At 46.9% G+C, this 18,582-nt stretch overlaps 1 protein-coding gene across 1 annotated transcript; it reads right to left on the bottom strand.

The window, feature by feature from the left end:
- Nucleotides 1-1,261: 1,261 nt before the first annotated feature.
- PIDD1 (p53-induced death domain protein 1) lies at nucleotides 1,262-15,734 on the bottom strand. Its single transcript, XM_005419504.2, has 15 exons — nucleotides 15,446-15,734; nucleotides 13,239-13,652; nucleotides 12,376-12,579; nucleotides 11,469-11,523; nucleotides 11,087-11,288; nucleotides 10,300-10,428; nucleotides 9,824-10,003; nucleotides 9,106-9,253; nucleotides 7,968-8,103; nucleotides 7,583-7,733; nucleotides 6,156-6,279; nucleotides 5,689-5,807; nucleotides 5,163-5,270; nucleotides 4,006-4,211; nucleotides 1,262-3,279 (listed from the first exon to the last, which is right to left on the bottom strand). The coding sequence occupies exons 1-15, from the start codon at nucleotides 15,717-15,719 to the stop codon at nucleotides 3,036-3,038; spliced, it is 2,694 nt and encodes an 897-aa protein (XP_005419561.1). The 5' UTR covers nucleotides 15,720-15,734; the 3' UTR covers nucleotides 1,262-3,035.
- Between the last annotated feature and the right edge of the window lie 2,848 nt (nucleotides 15,735-18,582).

The following is an 18,582-nucleotide window of genomic DNA, read 5'->3' on the forward strand; positions in this document are numbered from 1 at the left end:
TCACAAACAATTTCTTGCTTTACTTTTAAAAATCTTTGTAAGTAGGCTTTTCCTGGTAGAAATTTATTTGGGAGAATTTTGGACATATCGGGATCATGCACGGTAAAAACCATAAAATCTGACAGATCATCTGTAGGACACTGTAAGGTGCATATTAGGCAGCAGGAAAAGCCAGATAGCTGGAAAGGGAAAGATACTATTCCAGTATGTGATGAATTCATGACAGAAGTCAGAAAGGAATGCCATATTTTGATTCAAAAGATAAATGCCAGGTTAGTTATTTCTTCTACTGTTTCAACCATCTACTGCAACTGTTATCAGCCATAGCAGTTATAGGCTTATGAAAGACTTACTGTGCCTCAAAGAGATTATTGATAAAGATAACACACCTCAAAATAATGTTTTCCATTGACTCTCTTCCAGCTCAAATATTTGCTGCCAAGTCAGCTGAGGAAAGAGGAGTTGAACAGTTGCTCTGATTTCCTGCCAGCACCTCAGTGTCCTCAGCTGGGTGCTTGCTTTGGTGTCACTTCAATGAGAAAGCCAGATACACACAAGGAGGCCCAGCTCCATCCTTGTCTGGGGTACAATACTTACCTTCCCGTAAGTTATCAGCCCAAACCCTGAAGAGCTGTCCTACCAATGGAACTGTCATGGGTTTGGTATCTGCTGTCGCCTGGCCTGGCTGCAGCCCACTACAAGAGTAACCTGAACACCTGGCACTAACCTTCCTCTCTCTTGGCACCAAACTGTTTTCCAGAAGAGCTGTAGCTCTGCTGATGCCTGGATGAGTCCCCCACAGAGTCAGTCCAGCCTACCTACCCTTTATTCCAGCATTGCCCAACTCAGCTCTGGTCTGACTATCACAAACCAAGCTTCAACCTGTTGTAGCTGTGAATGCTGCCTTGTGCTTCCTGTAGACTTCTCCTGAACCTTCACCAGAGGACAGGCTAACCCTACATGCTGTCCCTTCTAGATTAGCCTTGTTGCTCTCTAGACCTGCTCCAGCTGAGCCTCAGCTCATTCCCTGAACGTTGTGTTTCCTGGCTTAGCCCCACTGCAGCAAAGCCACCCTCCAGGGACACCATTAACTCAGCTGCAGTCCGTCCTGTGCTTTGCAACTAGCAGAATCCAAACAGGAGTTTTCCTCCCATTTCTGCACAGCACAGCCAGGCTCACCTGTGTTCTCCTGCCAGCAGGTTTAAAGGGACCAGTCTCCATCTCACTCCAGGCATTTATGGAATAGCAGACCATGCTGTGAAACAGTTAAGTGCTGATTTTATTCCCAGTGAGAGCAATATGCTCAAATGCATCTCTCCAAAACTGGAGGAAAGAACAAATACCTTGTTGGTATCCATGAAAATTACAAACAATAACATATGACACAGAATACAAGATAAAATGTACATTCAGAAGAGCACTGCTGACTTGAACCCAGCATGAGACTTGGGGCAACACAACCTAAGAAACCAGATCTGTGGGAGTCCCTGGGCCCAAAGTGACAGCTCAAATCTGCAAGTCGTTGTCAGTGCTCTGCACTGGACAGTAAGCACTCTGTAGCCTGAGATGTTAGAACAGCCTTAAATTAGAGAAAAAGCAGAATGATTTTATGCCTCTCATTCAATAATACTGATGGCAGGTCTGAAGCAGCATCAGGGAAGCCACTGATGATTCTTCACGAGGGGAAGAAAACACCAGGATTTATCCAACCTGCAACTGCACTTGACTTTGGGTGGTGCAACCTGGCATTTTTAAACACACTTTTGTTTTTTCAGACTAAGAACAGCCCTTTAAGTAATGTTTAGAGAGTTATGCTGAATTCAAACCTGTCTTGAAAGACTTGAGTTTATTTAAATGACAGTAGTCTTTCAAAAAGCTTGCATGTAATTTTCCACTGTCATTAGTGGGTCATTAATTGAGGGCCATTATCAGATGGGGAACAGAAAGAGAATGGCACTTCAGTAATAAATCATTGAGCAGCTAAAAAGCAGCAAATGCTTCCAGCCTTATACAAGATATTCAGGCTGAAGAACTGGGGAGTTAGCTCAGCATGGCTCATGCCAAACACACAACAGTGCCTTATTTCACAGTTGGCCAGACCAGTTTTTAAAATGCAAATTAAAGTCACGATTTTCACCAAACTTCAGGAGGGGTCACACCTTCACCACTACACAGTCACATTTTCACTGGGAAGATGTGAGAACTATCCCTTGGAAACTGCAAGGGAAATTTTAACTGCACTTACATTAAAGTCTGTCTCAGAAGAGGTCATGGATTTTTACTTTTTTTTTTATAAAATAAAACTGGAACTTTGTCAAAGATCACCAGTATGTAGGTGTCGTCTAAAAAGGTGCTTGCAGGTGCAGCATGCTATTTGTTTCATGATAGCTTTTGGAGCAAAACCAAAAGAAAAAGAGCAATTTTTCTAGAAATCAGTTTTTTCTTTCTTCCCCACAAAAACTTAGGTTTTGTTTGGACTTAAGGGAACTGGAAGAAATTTGGATTTTCATGGGGAATACAGTTCACATTTTCATGTGGGCAGAACACTTCATTGACAGAAATGGCTGAACAGTCCCCACCACATCACAGGCCTTCATCACAGGCCTTCATAACATGACTGCACCTCCACTCTCCTATCAAACACTAGTGTACAAATGAACCCAAATGCTCACACCCAGTGTTTCCAGCAGCGTTTCCAGTTTCAGGAATAAGTTATAAATAAATATATGTAACATGACTATTAATTCATCAAACATTACTTAAGCCACTACTCAGCTGACAGACAAACACTTCAGTCTCTAAATTTCTCCACATTTCTGAAAGCTAAAGCTGAAAGTCACAAAGTGGAAGTAGAAAAAAGGTTCATAAATGCACTCTAAACTTCCTGGGATTGGCAGAAGTGGCATGTGAGTACAGACCAAGAGAATCAACGCCCAGCTCCTCAGGAAGACTCAGGCCCTTGAGGAGGGAGCAGTCCCCAGGCACCATCACTCTGGGTACACAGAGGGGTCCCACACAACCCCCATTTTTCTCTGCTAGGTGCTAATCATAGCTATTGCAGAGTCCTCAGTGCTGCTCTCCTGCTCCAGGCCCAGCCGGCGGATGGACTCGCTGTATTTCTGCCGCCCCAGCTCAACGATGGCTTCAACCTCATCAGCGATGTCCTGGCGGCCACTCTCTTTGAGGGCTCTGATCAGCTTGCTCACACAGTCAGGATCCTCTGAGTTCTGCTGAGCCCATGAGAAAAGCATGTCCAGGATCTGCTTATTGAGGTCCTCTCTGAAGAAAGGAGGAAAGCCAGAAGTAACCAACACGCTCTCCTGAGCAGCAAACCAAAGAGACCTTACCTAAGTCCCAGCCACAGCTGGAGCCTTAAAGAAGCTATCCAGACACACAAAGCACTCAGTGGGCCTGCATCTTTTCTACCCAGCATACAGGAGTTGCAGTTCCTGCATGAATGTTTCTCTATAAAATATTTTCCTAATAGAAGTATCAAATTAAGACATTCTGCTTTGGAATATAATTTCCTCACAGGAACACTAGTTTGATTATAACAAGTCTTATTCTCTCCCACTGTTTTGGCTTTTTGGTCAGACTGCATGTCCCGTGATATACCACACGCTCTTTTTGATTAACAATGATATTCACTATTAAAGACATAGATCATTTCTCTTTGTAAGAGATGGAGTCTGGCCAGGAATCTGATCATAGAACAGAATAGGAATGCAACTCAGCTGAACTACAAAGCTCATCAGGTTTGTTATTGCCCGATTTTCTTTTTCAAACAAAAAAATGTATTTTATAATGGCAAGAGAACATAACCAGTTCCCATTATAAAAGGCATTCTTTTCAGAAGAATCATTAGTCAACCCATCTTTAATCCAGTGAAACAATTACAGTGGAAGAACTTTCAACCAGCCAAGCATTGATTTATACTATTACACTGCAGATAGATGGACAGACATATATAATGCATCACTGTTGGTTACTGTGTCCTGTCCTCACCTGTTATTGTATCCTATGCGCTCAATCTGCTGGTAGGTCAGGCCCAGGTTGAGGCCGATGCTCTGCCAGTCAGCTCCCACGCGCCTAGCAATGCTCAGCAGGTTTGCCTGTGTCAGGTAGCCAGTCTCAGCATTGCCCAGGTTCAAGGGAGGGAAGGAGAAACCATACAGGGGAGTGGGGTTCTCATCCCACCGGGGTTTCAGTTGCTGTGTCACAAAGAAGAGAGAAAGAACATTCTTTCTTTTTGTAGAGGACAGTGTCCAGCCACTCAGTCTCCACAGTGAAATCTCCTTCCTTCTACTGGGGAGAAAGGAAGTACTTGGGGCTGAAGGGTCAGGCTGTAAGAAGGAAGGAGGACTTACACTGACAGTGACCAGCAATGCTCACTGCCTCAGGAAAATATCAAATTGTAATGCTCACAGTCATAGCTCACATCGGAAATTTCCTTTCCTGCATTTACAGAGCAGTTTAAAATAAGCCACATCCCTGAAGCATATTTGCCTCAGCAGTAAGAGAGCACTTAGTGTAGGTTCATAGTTGAGGTTCCACGTGTCAGAAAGGGATGGGAGATCATCACACGTGATCGGAAGGGAAGTATTCAGCCTACCGAGGTATTTATTGTGTTAGGCTTCTCAAATGTCACTTAAATTCCGTAGGCAAAAGTTGCATTTCTCACTGTAACCTACAATCCAGCCTTTAAAGCTCACAGCAGAATACCTGCACTCAATGTCTATGTTCAAATCCAGCATAACTACCTCATCCTATTCCTTTCTTTTCTCCTGCTGCATGAGCTGTGTGACTAAGAAATTTATAAACAAAACAGACACTTCCCTTAATTACAACAAGCTTCCTTGCATACTACATTCTCATTTATTCAAAGGATCCACCCTCTCTGACTCTCTGACCACCCACCCAACAAGCCTGTGCTTGACAAGCAAGACGAGCAGGAGAGGTGGAGACCACTCCCAGCTCTTCGTGTTCTCGTTTCAGAAGAACTCGCTCACAGGGAGTGCAAAATCTCCAGCATGACATGGCTGGGCAGCTATTCCATATGCTCATTCATTGCATACCTTCTCATGGAGGAAACAAAATTAGCTGAGCAGAAATGCCATGTTCTTACCCCATCTAGATTAATTTTTCTGTAGGAGACAACTTACAGGTAGTTTGATGGGCAGAGTAGCAAGCCAGAGGGAGTCTGGACCTTTTCTCCTCCTGCTGGCATCTTCAGGGATGCTGTCTGGAACTGCTCCCCGGTAGAAAGAGACCTTTGCAAAGAGAAAGATTGCAGTGAGGCTCTGATTCAAGCACAGTGGCCCAGCCTATTGGCACCATGTCTTTTCCGTCTGGGAAAGAATGAATTCAGCATTCGCATCTATCCTCAGCCCACAAATACAGCCTCTCAATTATGTGTAACTGGGAGGAGCACTGAGGTTCTGCCATAAAGGCTGGACTTTCTGCCAGCACCCCAAAAATTAATGGCAGGAATGTAAGTCAGACAGTTAAGTGATGAGTGATCCTTCGAGATTACACTTCTTGACTGTTCAGAGTTTAGTCAGTGAAATGCAAAGCCACAGAAAGAGGGTAGGAAAAGAGTCATGCCCAGCACTCAGAGATTATTATAATGATTATTGTAAAAGCGATGATGAAGGAGGAAACAAGAAGTCAGTCTAACTGGTTGTTCACCTGGCCTTTTACAGCTTGGCCTTTTCTGTCCACAGGGGAGGTCACATAGATTTCCTTCATGTTCTTCAAGTGGGAGTAAAAAATAAATGAGAGACGTCCATCCACGCAGTCAGGGCGATCTGTGCAGAGATGCAGGAAGCGTTCAACTTGTGGAGAAAAGTGTGCAGAAGCACATCAGTCATAAAAATAAACCCACCTGGCTATTGCCCTCTGCAGGTTTACAAGAGCATGAGAAGAAATGAAAGTCTGCAAACAGCACTTTCATAAGGAAAAGTAGACAGAAAAGTTATGTGACCAGAGAATGTGACAAGTTCAATGTCCAGGGGCTGGCTGCTGTGAGTAGTGGGGGAGCTGGAGGCAGAGAGGAACACCATGGAGGAGTACAACCCACAGCAGAAACATGTCTAGGGCCAGAGCAGGACAGGAGGGAGGGAGGTAGGAGCAGAACGAGCCCAGTACTGCCATACCCATATCAATGCTGATGCCTCGCTCAAAAGCTGCAAAAAATTGCTCTCCCTCGAACATCTCCACCATGTCAGATGGCTCAGGTCCTCGATAGCGGTCCTGCAGCTTCTTCAGCACTGGGTCAACCTGACAAGGACAACAGTGTTTGGTCAAAAGCACATCTGTCCCTCAACCCATGTTGCTATACCCATGATGTTCCTCTCACCTTCAATAGGGAAGACTAATTTACATGAAAAGGATGTGAACAAATGAACAAAGACACATTAAAAAAGCATTTCAGCACTGTCTCTGTCTTTTTAACATGTCTTTTTAACTTCAAAGACAAGGAGGGATTTACTTGCTACCATATCCCACTCACTATTCAAATACCTTTTCTCTGCAAAAAGACACATGCTACAATAGCACACAGCCGAGGACACCAAAAAGCTCATTTTGGCTTTGTAGCCTGTGATCACAGTGGCAGTGCAAGAGTTGGGTTAGATTCTTCTATTTGTAACAGTAAACTTCTCTCACTCCATGACCATTCCCAGCAGGATTACAGACACACCCAAACAACCATCTCACACTAAGTGTCATTGATGCCTCATCTGGAGACAGTTTTAGCCCACAACCCAATATAAAAAATCTTTGCAGATGTTTGTGTACACAGGTCACTTCAATACAGGAGCACAGGTAAAGAGAAGGAGCAACCAGAGCAGAGAATTATGGAGAGCTGGATATGCAGCCCATTAGTGGCAGTCTGATAAAATAACCCTCAGCTCACCAAGCTGCACTGCCTGCCAAGGGACACGTTCTCCACAGCTGCACACTCATGCTCACACTAATCTGAAACAATGCTGAGGGCTGATACCCCTAGGAAGAGGCAGCAGAAGAGAATATGTGAGCACTTCCCATCTCCTTCTTGACAAAATCAGCCAGATTAGCTCACATTCATTGCATAAACTAACCTGATGTTGCATTAAAGCAGACTAAGGAGTGCCCATATGTTCTGTTCCCGTGCTTGAACTGAGAACAGCAAGGAACATAAGGAAAATTACCATTTCTAACCACTCCAGCCGAAAACAAAGCAGTGCTGCTGCCCATACCACTAGCCCATGTCAGACAAGTGATGTGTAAACTTTGACTTAAATTTAAGGCAACGTTTTACCTCATGTTTGCTGGATTATAATAGCATATACATGGCCAGTAACTGTTGTTCAGCTGATTTTAGCAGCCCAGTCCTCAGAGTTTGCAAGGGAGGAAATCAATGCATGGCATTGGCCACTGCATAGAATGAGTTTTTTCCTTCCCCCAGCTCCCTGTGAGTCAGTATCACATCACCAACAGTGTGGTGACACTGCTGGTCACTGTTTGGTGCACTGCTGCCTTTGTATCCTACAAAGGGAAGCCTGGGAAGCTCAGGAGCAAGGCAGTGCAAAGCAGATCAGACCTTGTGCTTGGGGACACACTGTAGCAGGACTTGCTCAGGATCCCTCTTCCTCTGCAGCGCAATGAAGTTCACCTGGTAGAGACGCAGCCGCTCATAGACCTTCTTGGCAATGCCTCCAATGTAGGTCTTGGTAGTGTACCACAGCCAGTACCTGGAGACAAGGAATTAAAAAAAAACATGAAGGACCTACCCAGAGAAAGGTGTCTCTGTGTCACACCCACATGATTGGGAAGAATGACAGGTAGAGACAAAGTGCTACACTGGGCCTGACTTGTAAAAGGAAAATGGAACAGATAGAGTTAATGTCATGGCCTCTGGTCAGAGTGTTGGAAAAGCAAGGCAGAGGAACATCCCATCTTTTCCTCAGGACTAATCTTGCACTTACCAGGAGAAGTGAGTGACTTCAAACATTGCATAAAGATGGGTGAATTCCAGCACCACCTCACTGGTGATGTCATTCCAGGTTTGGCCCTCCAGGTCACCATGGAGTATATGCAGCCTTGACCGATCCAAATTTAGCCCTAAAGACACCAATGATCAAGAGATACTATAGGCAGCAGAAACCTTTATTCATGGCTTTACAAACCCAGCCACAGATTTGGGTGATTTACTTTTTAAAGACACCAAGTATGGGTTCACAGCCTTCTTTTTAGCATCCAGGACTGAACTTTGGTCAAAGAAGAGCAGCAATAAAAGGACCAGGCTATCCCACTGCTTTTGGGATATTCTGGCAAAATATGCAGAGTTAAAATGATAGTGTGCTCATTCCCACCAACAGATTCATTAGACAATTCTCATCCCTAAAATCTAGGGTTATAAATTAAGTTCTATCTCTTTCTAATGTACATCTCACAGACTTTTCAATCCTGATACACTTCAGGCATACAAATACCAGGTAGTGTTATAATGAAGGCCATGTATTTCTTTACAAGAAAACCAGGAGAGGTCAAAGAAAATAGGAGTAAGGACACTCAGGGCACTCAGCAAACAGAGGAATCCTTGGCATGACTGAGGCTGTTTTTAGCAGTTTTCAGAGTGGGATGTAGCTCAGCATACAATCGTATATTTCTAAATGCAGTGGTTCAGCACCTGATTGATACGCAAGGAAAAGAGAAGGCAGACCCCTGGAGGCAGCATGTTCATTTCTTGCTTCAAGCTATTCCCAATCATGAATCAAAGCTCTTTTACGATGCGTCTCCTCAGTGGGCAAGAGTGCCTCTCCAATCCACCACAGCAAAACCAGCAGTTAAAATGCACATGTGGTTTGGCAGAGAAATCCTTTTGCCAAGACCATTCTCCCAGCTTGTCTGGTCTGTGAACCCCAGCCCTGATCTGATGGACCTGAACTACCTTCAGCTCCCACCGCCCTGCACCACCACGCAGTCAGCGGACACGCCTTGCTGTTCCTGCAGGAAAAGCAGCAAGCTTTATTAACAACAGAAGAGGCAAATAAAATTCTCTCTTGCCCTTTGTGGTTTTCCAAATATGGCATTTCCCTTTGTCAGTTTTGGGAATAAGCTGACCTGTGACCCCGGGGGGAAGAGGCAGCTGAATTCTCACTGGCTTGAGAAAATCCACCATGGAGTCCTGGGAGAGGTAGAGCAGGGGACTGGCTCTGCACTCTGCTTGGGCTGTGATTTCCTGTATCTCTTCTGCAGAGACTGGCAGCACCTGGATGTGGCAGACAGCACAGTGAGCAGAGCAGTCAGGCACCAAATTCCCACACTGCTCACTCAGTCCCTCCAGCACCCAGCAGGCAAATGCTGCTCTTGCTGCAGGGCCCGTTGAGAAATAAAGCACAGTGAACTTCAGCTGAAGTCTGGCAACCTGTCGGGCTGGGATGGACTTAAAAGTATTACAAGAGCATCTCACAGCTCTAGACAACAATTCATTTTAGTGGGGTGATTTTAGAATTAGATCCCCATTAGATTCCTCCACCACCCCCAATTCTCACTGAGCTGTTTTCTTAGGGTCAATTTTGCAAGGAAAAGAGAGGCAAAATCTTTTTGTGTTCCCTTCACAGCAGCTACATGCTGGTCTGCTGGAGATCCCCTTCCCACACAGGGCAGCACAGAGCAACGCTCATGTTGCAGGGAAGTAAAGAGAGAAGGTGATCTGAGATGGGTCAGCCCATGAAGCAACCACGTCTAGACATGAATTACCCTAGCAGACATCTCTGCTCGGTTCTGTACTGAACATGAGAAAACAGCTGCACCAGAGCTCACCAAAAAGCATGCATACCTGCAGCTTGACACTACGAGGCTCTTCGGTGACTCCAGGAGGAAAGATCACTTTGATGTTTGGATCCACACTGGAAAAGAGCAATGTCCCCTCTGCTGGCACTTTGCATTCATTTTGGACAAGTCGAGACACAACAAGGAACCAAGAGAAGTGAAGGACACAACAGTGGGCCACACACTTCTGTGACAGAAGACAAAGAAGAAAACATATAGGTATATAACTTACTACAATAAAGGCAGGAAAATGAGTACCAGCCAAGTAGAAGAAAGTACTAAATCAGGGATGAAACATGGCAGGATGCAATTTATCAACTCTCTACATGAGAGAGGAAACCTGGAGCTGAAATCCACTAAATTTTATTACAGCTGGTCAAAAAACAGCTCATGAGATGTTTCAAATAGGTTCACTCTTGGCTGGGCACAACCAAAGAGGGGAACAGGAACAAAGTGTGTTCCTGGTAATTTCAATCTGCTCACCTTTGATCTTCTCTTCTGCTTCACTCTCGTTTTCAGATCATTCCAGCTCTGCCCACTGAAGGTCCGAACCACCACCTCATGCTGGTGAGGGGTTTGAGGTGAGATATATGGCATCCAGATCTGCACCTCCTGGCAAAAAAGCATTCCTGTGAGAGACACCAACTGAAAGGATAAAACCAAGGCCAGCTCTACTCTGTGGCTTCCTATGCAGATGAGGGAGGGCAGAGCATGGCCTGTATGCAGGGAATGAAAGAACCTGCTCTGCCCTGTGGTCTTTGGGGAGATGACAGGAAATGTCAGGTCTGCTATGGACTTTGATGGTGGGAAAGGGTCAGCAGCTTCTGAGCAAAAAGAGCAAAGCAACCTTTGCAGTGAGCTGCTGTCAGCCATGATGGGGCTGGTAGGGGGTGTGGGAACTCCCCAGCTTAAATGCAAACCACATAATCAGACTCTTAGAAAAGGATGCAAACCATTCTCCTTCCAGGCTAAGGCCAGATGCTGGACTCATCCTCTAGTAGAGCAGGGGGGTTGTGAGTGAGAAAGGTTCTAGCTCAGCTCAATCAGGAGCAGTGGGCAAGGCAAAGGTGCCAGATCAGCACAGTATCAGAGAAGCCGGCTGCCTCCTTTCTCTCTGCATCAGGGCTTCTTTGAGACGGTGCCCTGCAGCTACTTAAAAGCACCAGGGATGGGGGTAACTGTCTCACAGGTCCCAAAAGGCCTCTCAGAAAACTCTACTGAGCTACTGCAAAGGCAGATTCATCAGGAAGTAACGTGGGTGTATCCTTACCTGCTGGAATTGGATGCCATGAGGCTGCAGCTCCAGGACTCTACTGAGCAGGACATCGTGGTGTCTCAGCTTTACCCACTGTGGATCTGGCGTGAGGGATCGGAAGTGGATCCGCAGGGGAGCAGAGGCAGCCCCCGGAGGAAAGTAGAAATGGATGCCACAGGCCAGGACCACTCTGCAGCCTTCAGAGGTGACAGTAAAGCTTCCAGAAGACATGCATGAATTTATGACATTGTGCAGTGACTTCAGCCCTCCAAAAATCGACAGAATCATCTCATATTTGTGTTTCACTGGCCTATTGAGACTATAGGCTCCTATACATTCCTGCAATACCCACCATGCACCTTGTCTGTAATGTAAGTTCTTAATAACAGCGGCTTACCTGCCCTCTCCTGATGCAAGGAAGTGTCTTTTTAGCCTTCTGGTACTGGATTTATCTGTGGCAACAAGAAGACTTAGGTAGGAGAAGGAGACAGAGGTTACTTAAACCAAGACAAAGAAAGGCTGAACAGTTTTGGCTTAATCCTAATCTGACAGAAATTGCTAATGGAATCCTGGTCACACTGCAGTGGGCCCCAGAACACACTGCAGCAAGAGGATGGCATGTGGTCCCGAGGTCCCAGGACATACTGAAAATGCTAGCTCTCCCCCAGGGAAACTCAGAAGCAGAGGGAATTTGAAAATATTTCAGTTTACCTCTGCAGCTCTCAGGGCCATGTTTGATTGCCTGGGGCCACCCCGGGAATCAGTGCTTGCTCCTGTGAACATGAGCACCACTGGGAAACCCTGCTCAGATTCCTGCCCACTTCATCACCTTCCTCTAAGAATAAGAGCTGCTCCTTTGCAGCCTGTGAACCTCAGGAAGGCAGGAGGTAACTGCACAGCAGAATGACCCCTTGCTGTTCTCTGAGGTTCTAGCATGAGCCATCACAGCCTTAGGGCCATGCAGCAAGTCCAGGAACTGGGGCTCACCTCTGCTAAAAAGGTTGGACCCCTTTAAGGACCTCTCCTGATCTGTTTCCTGTGAGTCCCATTTTCATTTCCACTGTAAAACCCTACCAAGAAAACCCAGTTCCAGGGACCACTGAGCCCTTCAGACTGGGATAGGCCTCATAAAACCATAACTAATACTGTCTGTATCCTTACAACTTAATAATTATTCCAGTGAAATAAATGCTGGTCTGATTCCCCCCTGCTTGTCTTCTCTAATCCAAACCCATCTACACCATGCTGGGCTGAGTGAGGGAACAGCTGGGCAGAACACACAGCAGCAGAAGCCTTGCAATTACCAGCCTGTGGGGATGGTTCTGTTTCTCCCAAGGGATTGCCTCGGACGTGCACAAACGGCAAGGCCTGGATCTCAGCAGGGATGGCACGGAGACAGTTGTTCTGCAGATCAAGTCTGGACAAGTTGGGCAGGCTGGCAAGAGAGGCAGGGACTGTCACCAGGAGATTGCTGTGGAGATGCAGCCGACGCAGAGACTTCAAATTGGCTGCAGGTTGGAACAAGAAGTGACCCCCCATCTGTGCTGTTAATTGCATTGCATATCAGCTCGAACCCTCCCTCTCCCCTCAGCCCATGTAAACACACACATAATGAAGGAAAAGCACAAAAGCTTAACATCCCTTTAGCTCACAAAATAAAGGAGTGCAAGGAATTAGCTGAGAGGCAACATAGCCTCCTCTGTCCTCTCTTTTCAGCTACAAGTAAGACAGCTCTCTAACAGCATCAAAAACGACCTTGGTCACAATGTAATAGAGGACCCAGGAAGCTGGGCAGCCAAAGTCAGAGCCCAGTTCTGTGGACTGGTCCACACTGGACAGTGTGATTTCAAGCCCAGATTTTCACCCCATCAAACCTCAGCTCTTCTGCTACCCAAAAGCAGCCAGGGTAGATCCTCAGTCCTTGTAAATTGTATTGAAATCTCAGCAGTGTCACTGATTCACAGAAATAGAAAGCATAGTCCAGAGAGTTGTTAATGCTCAAAGGCACTGACTGAACGAAGCACAATCATTCTGGATACCCCTTCCATTTGGCTCCAATATAAAACGGTTTATGCTAACAACTCTGGGGATAGAGACCAAGGGTCTCAGAGGTTGTACCAAAAGCTTGGCAAGCCCATGTCCTTCTCTTCCCCAATAAAATACATACCTAGGGAGTCTGGGATGCTCGATAAGCAATTCCCAGAGAGATCCAGCTCTGTGCAGTTGTGCAGATTCCCAACTTCTTCAGGGAGCAATTCCAAAGCATTTTCTGAGAGATCCAGATCCTGCAGCATTGACAGCTCCCCAATGCTCTGAGGTAAGTCCTTCAGCTGATTTTTCATTGCAGAGAAGAAAGTCAGTTTGCTCAGACAGCCAAAGTCCTCAGGAAGTGTCACTAGGCAGTTGTGGCTCACCAGGAGCACACGGAGGCTGGGGAGGTGGAGAATGCAGCTCGGCAAGGTGGAGAGTCTATTGAAGCTGAGATCCAGGTGGGTGAGACACCTGAGGTTCCCAAAGTCTGGTGGCAAGCTTGTCAGGGAGCCATGCTGATAGGAACCAAACTTATCCCTAGCATGGCCACCTGGGTGGAGGGAAGTGGAAGAAGAGGTCAGTATGCTACCAGGAGAGCTCACCAGCCTCATGTGAGACTCAGCTCAGAGATCCACAAGATGGGGCGTTACTGATAACAACGAGCAGCACTAATCACAAAGTACTCAGAGAAGAGAGTTTTCTGCGCCATGCCTCAGTTTCCTATCATTGAAAGGGGTGTAACAGTGAAGAGCTGTTATGAAATCAGGAGATGCCACAGTGAACCACTACAGCTCTGCTAAACACATCCGGAGTCAAGGCTCAGAACGAGCCAGGCCACCACGTTACCACACTTCAGCAGGGTGGCCCATACACCTCCAAGATCCCACTCTCCTTCCCCACTTCTTCCTCACTACCAGTGGCCAACAACACTTTATGGATCAAGGAAATAGTCCTTGCCCTCAAGGATTTATCCATGCTGCTGAGAAGCAAACAGCCCTGAGGACTGAAATCTGCCCTTGCAAGACTGGAAGGCATACCTGAAGAAAGAGGAGTGAAAATGTGGGGGGGCAAAGTAGGTAATTCAGTATTTTGTAGGCAGACATGAGGAAAGCAGTGAAAATGTGGGGAGGAAAGTAGGTAATTCAGTATTTTGTAGGGCAGACAGCAAAGAGAGGGATTAATTAAATTTCCGTATCCCAGCTTGTGATTCTCAAATTAGAGAAGGGCTGCACCCCTGGAAAATAACTTGAGCAAACAAAAGGAAACTTCCAAACTTTTCCACTTATTCATTGTTTCATACTCCTTCTGTACTGTTTTCTATTTATATCCATATACAGCAGAGGGCACCAAATATATAATTTTTTTTTTTTTGCTGCATAATGGTACAAAATGAGAACAACCAAACAGGCACATCGCACTTTGTACATAAGATTTTACTGAACTACTTTATTGCGCTTCAGGATGCTCAGGGTTGTGTGTGCATCTCACAAAACAAGACTGATAAAAAGTACTGCTGTTACTGCCACCTTACTAAAGGGGGGAAAGACAAATCAAATTATTCACAAGAGAAATTTGTGACAGATATAGAAACAAACCTCAGACTTCTCAGTTTTCACCTGGAACCCTGAATTCTACCCCAAACTCCCCCTTTTTGTACTTATTTATTTTTAAAATTCTACCTCCCAAAGAGCAAATTATTCAGTCTGATACAGAAATTAATACAAATTGTACTGATATCATACCACAATAAATAGATGAGACAGTCAAATCATGGTCTAATATTTATAGCTCCAGCAGTTATTACACTTTGCCAAATTACCTGCACAACCTGTGTCCTACTTTAGATAAAATGTTGAACAGCCTCTTCTGGTCTGTCTTGAACTTTGCTAAACCTACAGTCACTGACAGTAAGCAAGGATTAAGCATGGATTGATTCAGACAGAAACACAGCAAATACAGCTTATTATACTCTCAAAAATGAAATAGGGGCTGAACATTCACCAAAAGATTCAACACCTTTCAATCCCCCTCTTCTTGCATAACTCCAAAAATGCTCTTCTTCTAGAGAATGGCTACAGAAAATGCTGCAGCATCAACCCAATGAGACTCCAAAAACCCAGTCCCCAGGCAGATGTAAAAACAAAGGGAGGAAATAAGAGTCCAGAAGCTGTATCTTGTTGAAATCTCTGAGCATTCAGCTCTGAGCAAGGTTGAGCCAAAGCTGAGGTGAGGGGCACTGGAACAAAACACTTCCAAGGGCAGTTTGTCCTGCAGATGTGGAGAGAAGGATTAAAAAAAATCTGAGCCTAGAAAAGCTGGATGGTGATGGGCCCCAGAATTTACCTTTAAGCACCAGGGATTTCAGGTGCTTCAGATGAGGAAGGTTGTCCAGGGTGGTGTCAAGGAGGCAATCGTTGCTGCTGAGCCGGAGGAACTCAACCTGGACCAGCTCTCCCTGTTGCTCCTTGAACAGCTGGAGGAAACGGCGGCAGCCGTCAGGATAAACATCCAGGTTCAGTCTGTTGTCAGCAAGGCAGGAGCCAGCCAGGGCAGGAGCCCCCAAAGTCCCCTCCCCGCACTCATCCCTGAGCCCCAGCAGCTCTGCCATCTTCTGCATCTCATCCACAGGGTCCAGACATGCTCTGACTTGCCAGGCAGGCAGGCACTGGCAGCACCACAAGGCAGCTGGGACAAGGAGATGAGGAAAGATGGCTCTGAAAAAGAACACAGTGCACAATGAAGGCTCCTGCCCCAGTCCAGAGTGGCTAGAAACAGTTCATAACCACAGCAAGATGGTAGGAAAGATTACATGCATGTTACTGAAAGCTTTGGAGGCAATGAGCACAGAAATGCAGCATGACAGATGTCACAGAGCCTTCTCTTCCTAAAGAAAACCTCTGAATTTTGCCATCCAATATCTCAGCAGAGAATGGAGCAATTATGCACCATCAGAATAAAGACCAATATTAACTTTAAAAGACATAAATGTAAATGCCTATGCCTAATGCAGATCTCAAGGTGCCTTAGTACAAAGCTTTACAAATAGAGAAGAAAACTGGGGCAGGGAGAGCTGAGCGAGAAGCAGAGCCCAGATGTGACAGGTCCAATCGAACCCGGTTGTGAAACCCAGTGTCAATGGGATAAAAGCAAGTGGACAAAGGGCAGCAGAGAAAACGTGTCAGGGCCAGTGACAGGGCTAGAAAAGGCATGTTGGTGGTGCAGGAGCAACACCTCCTGAGCTTGGCAATTAAACTAGGTCATGGTGTGAATATCAGAAGTTCTTTGTAAACCCTGCCATGGATCAAATTGATAAACATAAGTTTCCTTTGAGTGATGCAGAATTAGAACAAACTTAGCTCCAATGTCCAAGGCCAGCAGGCCAGAAACGATAATGCCCCAGCAACAACCTGAGGAGCAGTGCTTTTACTGTTAGCCTGTGGGACACAGCAGCACTGATGTTCCCAAGGCACAGTCTGGGGGAGGCATCATCTCCTGAAAGGGCAGAAATGCCTCACCCTGAAAGGACAGAAATGTAAAGGCAAGAAGAAGAGGAAGCAGAACCCAGATGCAGCTCACAAATTGTGCTGGGTCCTCGTTGAACCCGGTTTGTGAAACTGAGTGACAAGGGGATAAAAGTGAAACTACTGCTTTAGTATAAAGGTGAGCATTTCTTACAAAGGCATGGTGCACAACATGCACACAGCCCCCTCATAGACATGTGTATGAAAAAAGTCCATCAGCTATAGCTTTGTAAACCTGTCAGTGGTGAAGGAACCAGAGGGCAGGTCCAGAAGCCACAGAGGCAGCCTCAGGGCCAACAGACGTGGATAGACGTGGTGCCACAGACACTCTGAAACACATGCCTGCACATGGACACACAGCCCTGCACATGGACACACACCCCCGCACATGGACACACAGCCCCGCACATGGACACACAGCCCTGCACATGGACACACACCCCCGCACATGGACACACAGCCCCGCACATGGACACACAGCCCCGCACATGGACACACAGCCCTGCACATGGACACACACATGGCCCTTCACATGGACACACACACAGCCCTTCACATGGACACGCAGTCCCTCACATGGACACACAGCCCTGCACATGGACACACACCACCGCACATGGACACACAGCCCTGCACATGGACACACAGAACCTCATGCATGGACACACACACGGCCCTGCACATGGACACACAGCCCTGCACATGGTCACACAGAACCTCGTGCATGGACACACACACGGCCCTGCACATGGACACACAGACCTGCACATGGTCACACAGAACCTCGTGCATGGACACACACACGGCCCTGCACATAGACACACAGCCCTGCACATGGTCACAAAGAACCTCGTGCATGGACACACACACGGCCCTGCACATGGACACACAGCCCTGCACATGGTCACAAAGAACCTCGTGCATGGACACACACACGGCCCTGCACATAGACACACAGCCCTGCACATGGTCACAAAGAACCTCGTGCATGGACACACACACGGCCCTGCACATGGACACACAGACCTGCACATGGTCACACAGAACCTCGTGCATGGACACACACACAGCCCTGCACATGGACACACAGCCCTGCACATGGACACACACCCCGCCGCGATCCGGGGCGGGACGGGACGGGGGAGGTGCCAAAGGGAGCGGGACACGGGCCGGAGCTATGGGGAACCATATCCAGGCGTCTTGCTGCCACAGCAAGGGCACGAAAAGAGATTTTTTCCCCACACGGCCACGGCCCTGGCACCGCAGCCGGTCCCGGTTCGGCTCCCCTGGGCTCCAAGGGAGCGGGAGGCACGGGCAGCTCTGGGTGTTGTGCTCATTCCATACAAATCCAGGGAGAGAAATGGAGCGGAGGCTGCGAGCCTAAGAGGGTGCAGGGCTGGGGCTGCCCTGAAGGGAGATTGTAGCCAGGTGGGGTCAGCCTCTTCTCCCAAGCAACAAGTGACAGGACAAGAGGACGTGCTCTCCAGCTGATGCCCAGGTTCAGGCTGGAAGTCAGGAAGAATTGCTTTACAGAAAGGATGGTCAGGCATTGAAATGAGATGCCCCGGGAAGTGGTGGAGTCACCGTCTCTGGAAGTGTTTAAGGAAAGTGTTTAAGGAAAGACTGGACATGGCACTCAGTGCCATGGTCTAGTTGACAGAGTGGTGTTTGGTCATAGGTTGGACTTGATGATCTCAGAAGTCTTTCCCAACTTATTGATTCTGGGACTCTGGATGCAAGCTGCACATGGCCCTGAGGGAAATTTCTCTTCCCACAGGTAGTAGACAGCAACCACTGACTACTGCTCCAAGCTCTGGCTCAATTATAACACCCTGAGCCTGGTTGTTTTCTGAGAGCACCTGAACTACCAGAGAAGCCCCAGCACACTGGGGATCTCTGGGGCACCCCCAGGGCAGCACTGCAGAGACAGCCACAATCCACACACAGCCCTGCTGCTGG

Source organism: Geospiza fortis, unplaced genomic scaffold (genome assembly GCF_000277835.1).
Source record: "Geospiza fortis unplaced genomic scaffold, GeoFor_1.0 scaffold66, whole genome shotgun sequence".
NCBI lineage: Eukaryota > Metazoa > Chordata > Aves > Passeriformes > Thraupidae > Geospiza > Geospiza fortis.

Coding starts and splice junctions, on each gene's coding strand:
- PIDD1 (XM_005419504.2), bottom strand. CDS start 15,719: ATGCAGAAGATGGCAGAGCTGCTGGGGCTCAGGGATGAGTGCGGGGAG. Junction 13,653..15,445: donor GAAATCCCTGGTGCTTAAAG/GTAAATTCTGGG, acceptor CCCTCCACCCAG/GTGGCCATGCTAGGGATAAG. Junction 7,734..7,967: donor GAAGTCACTCACTTCTCCTG/GTAAGTGCAAGA, acceptor CCTTGTCTCCAG/GTACTGGCTGTGGTACACTA.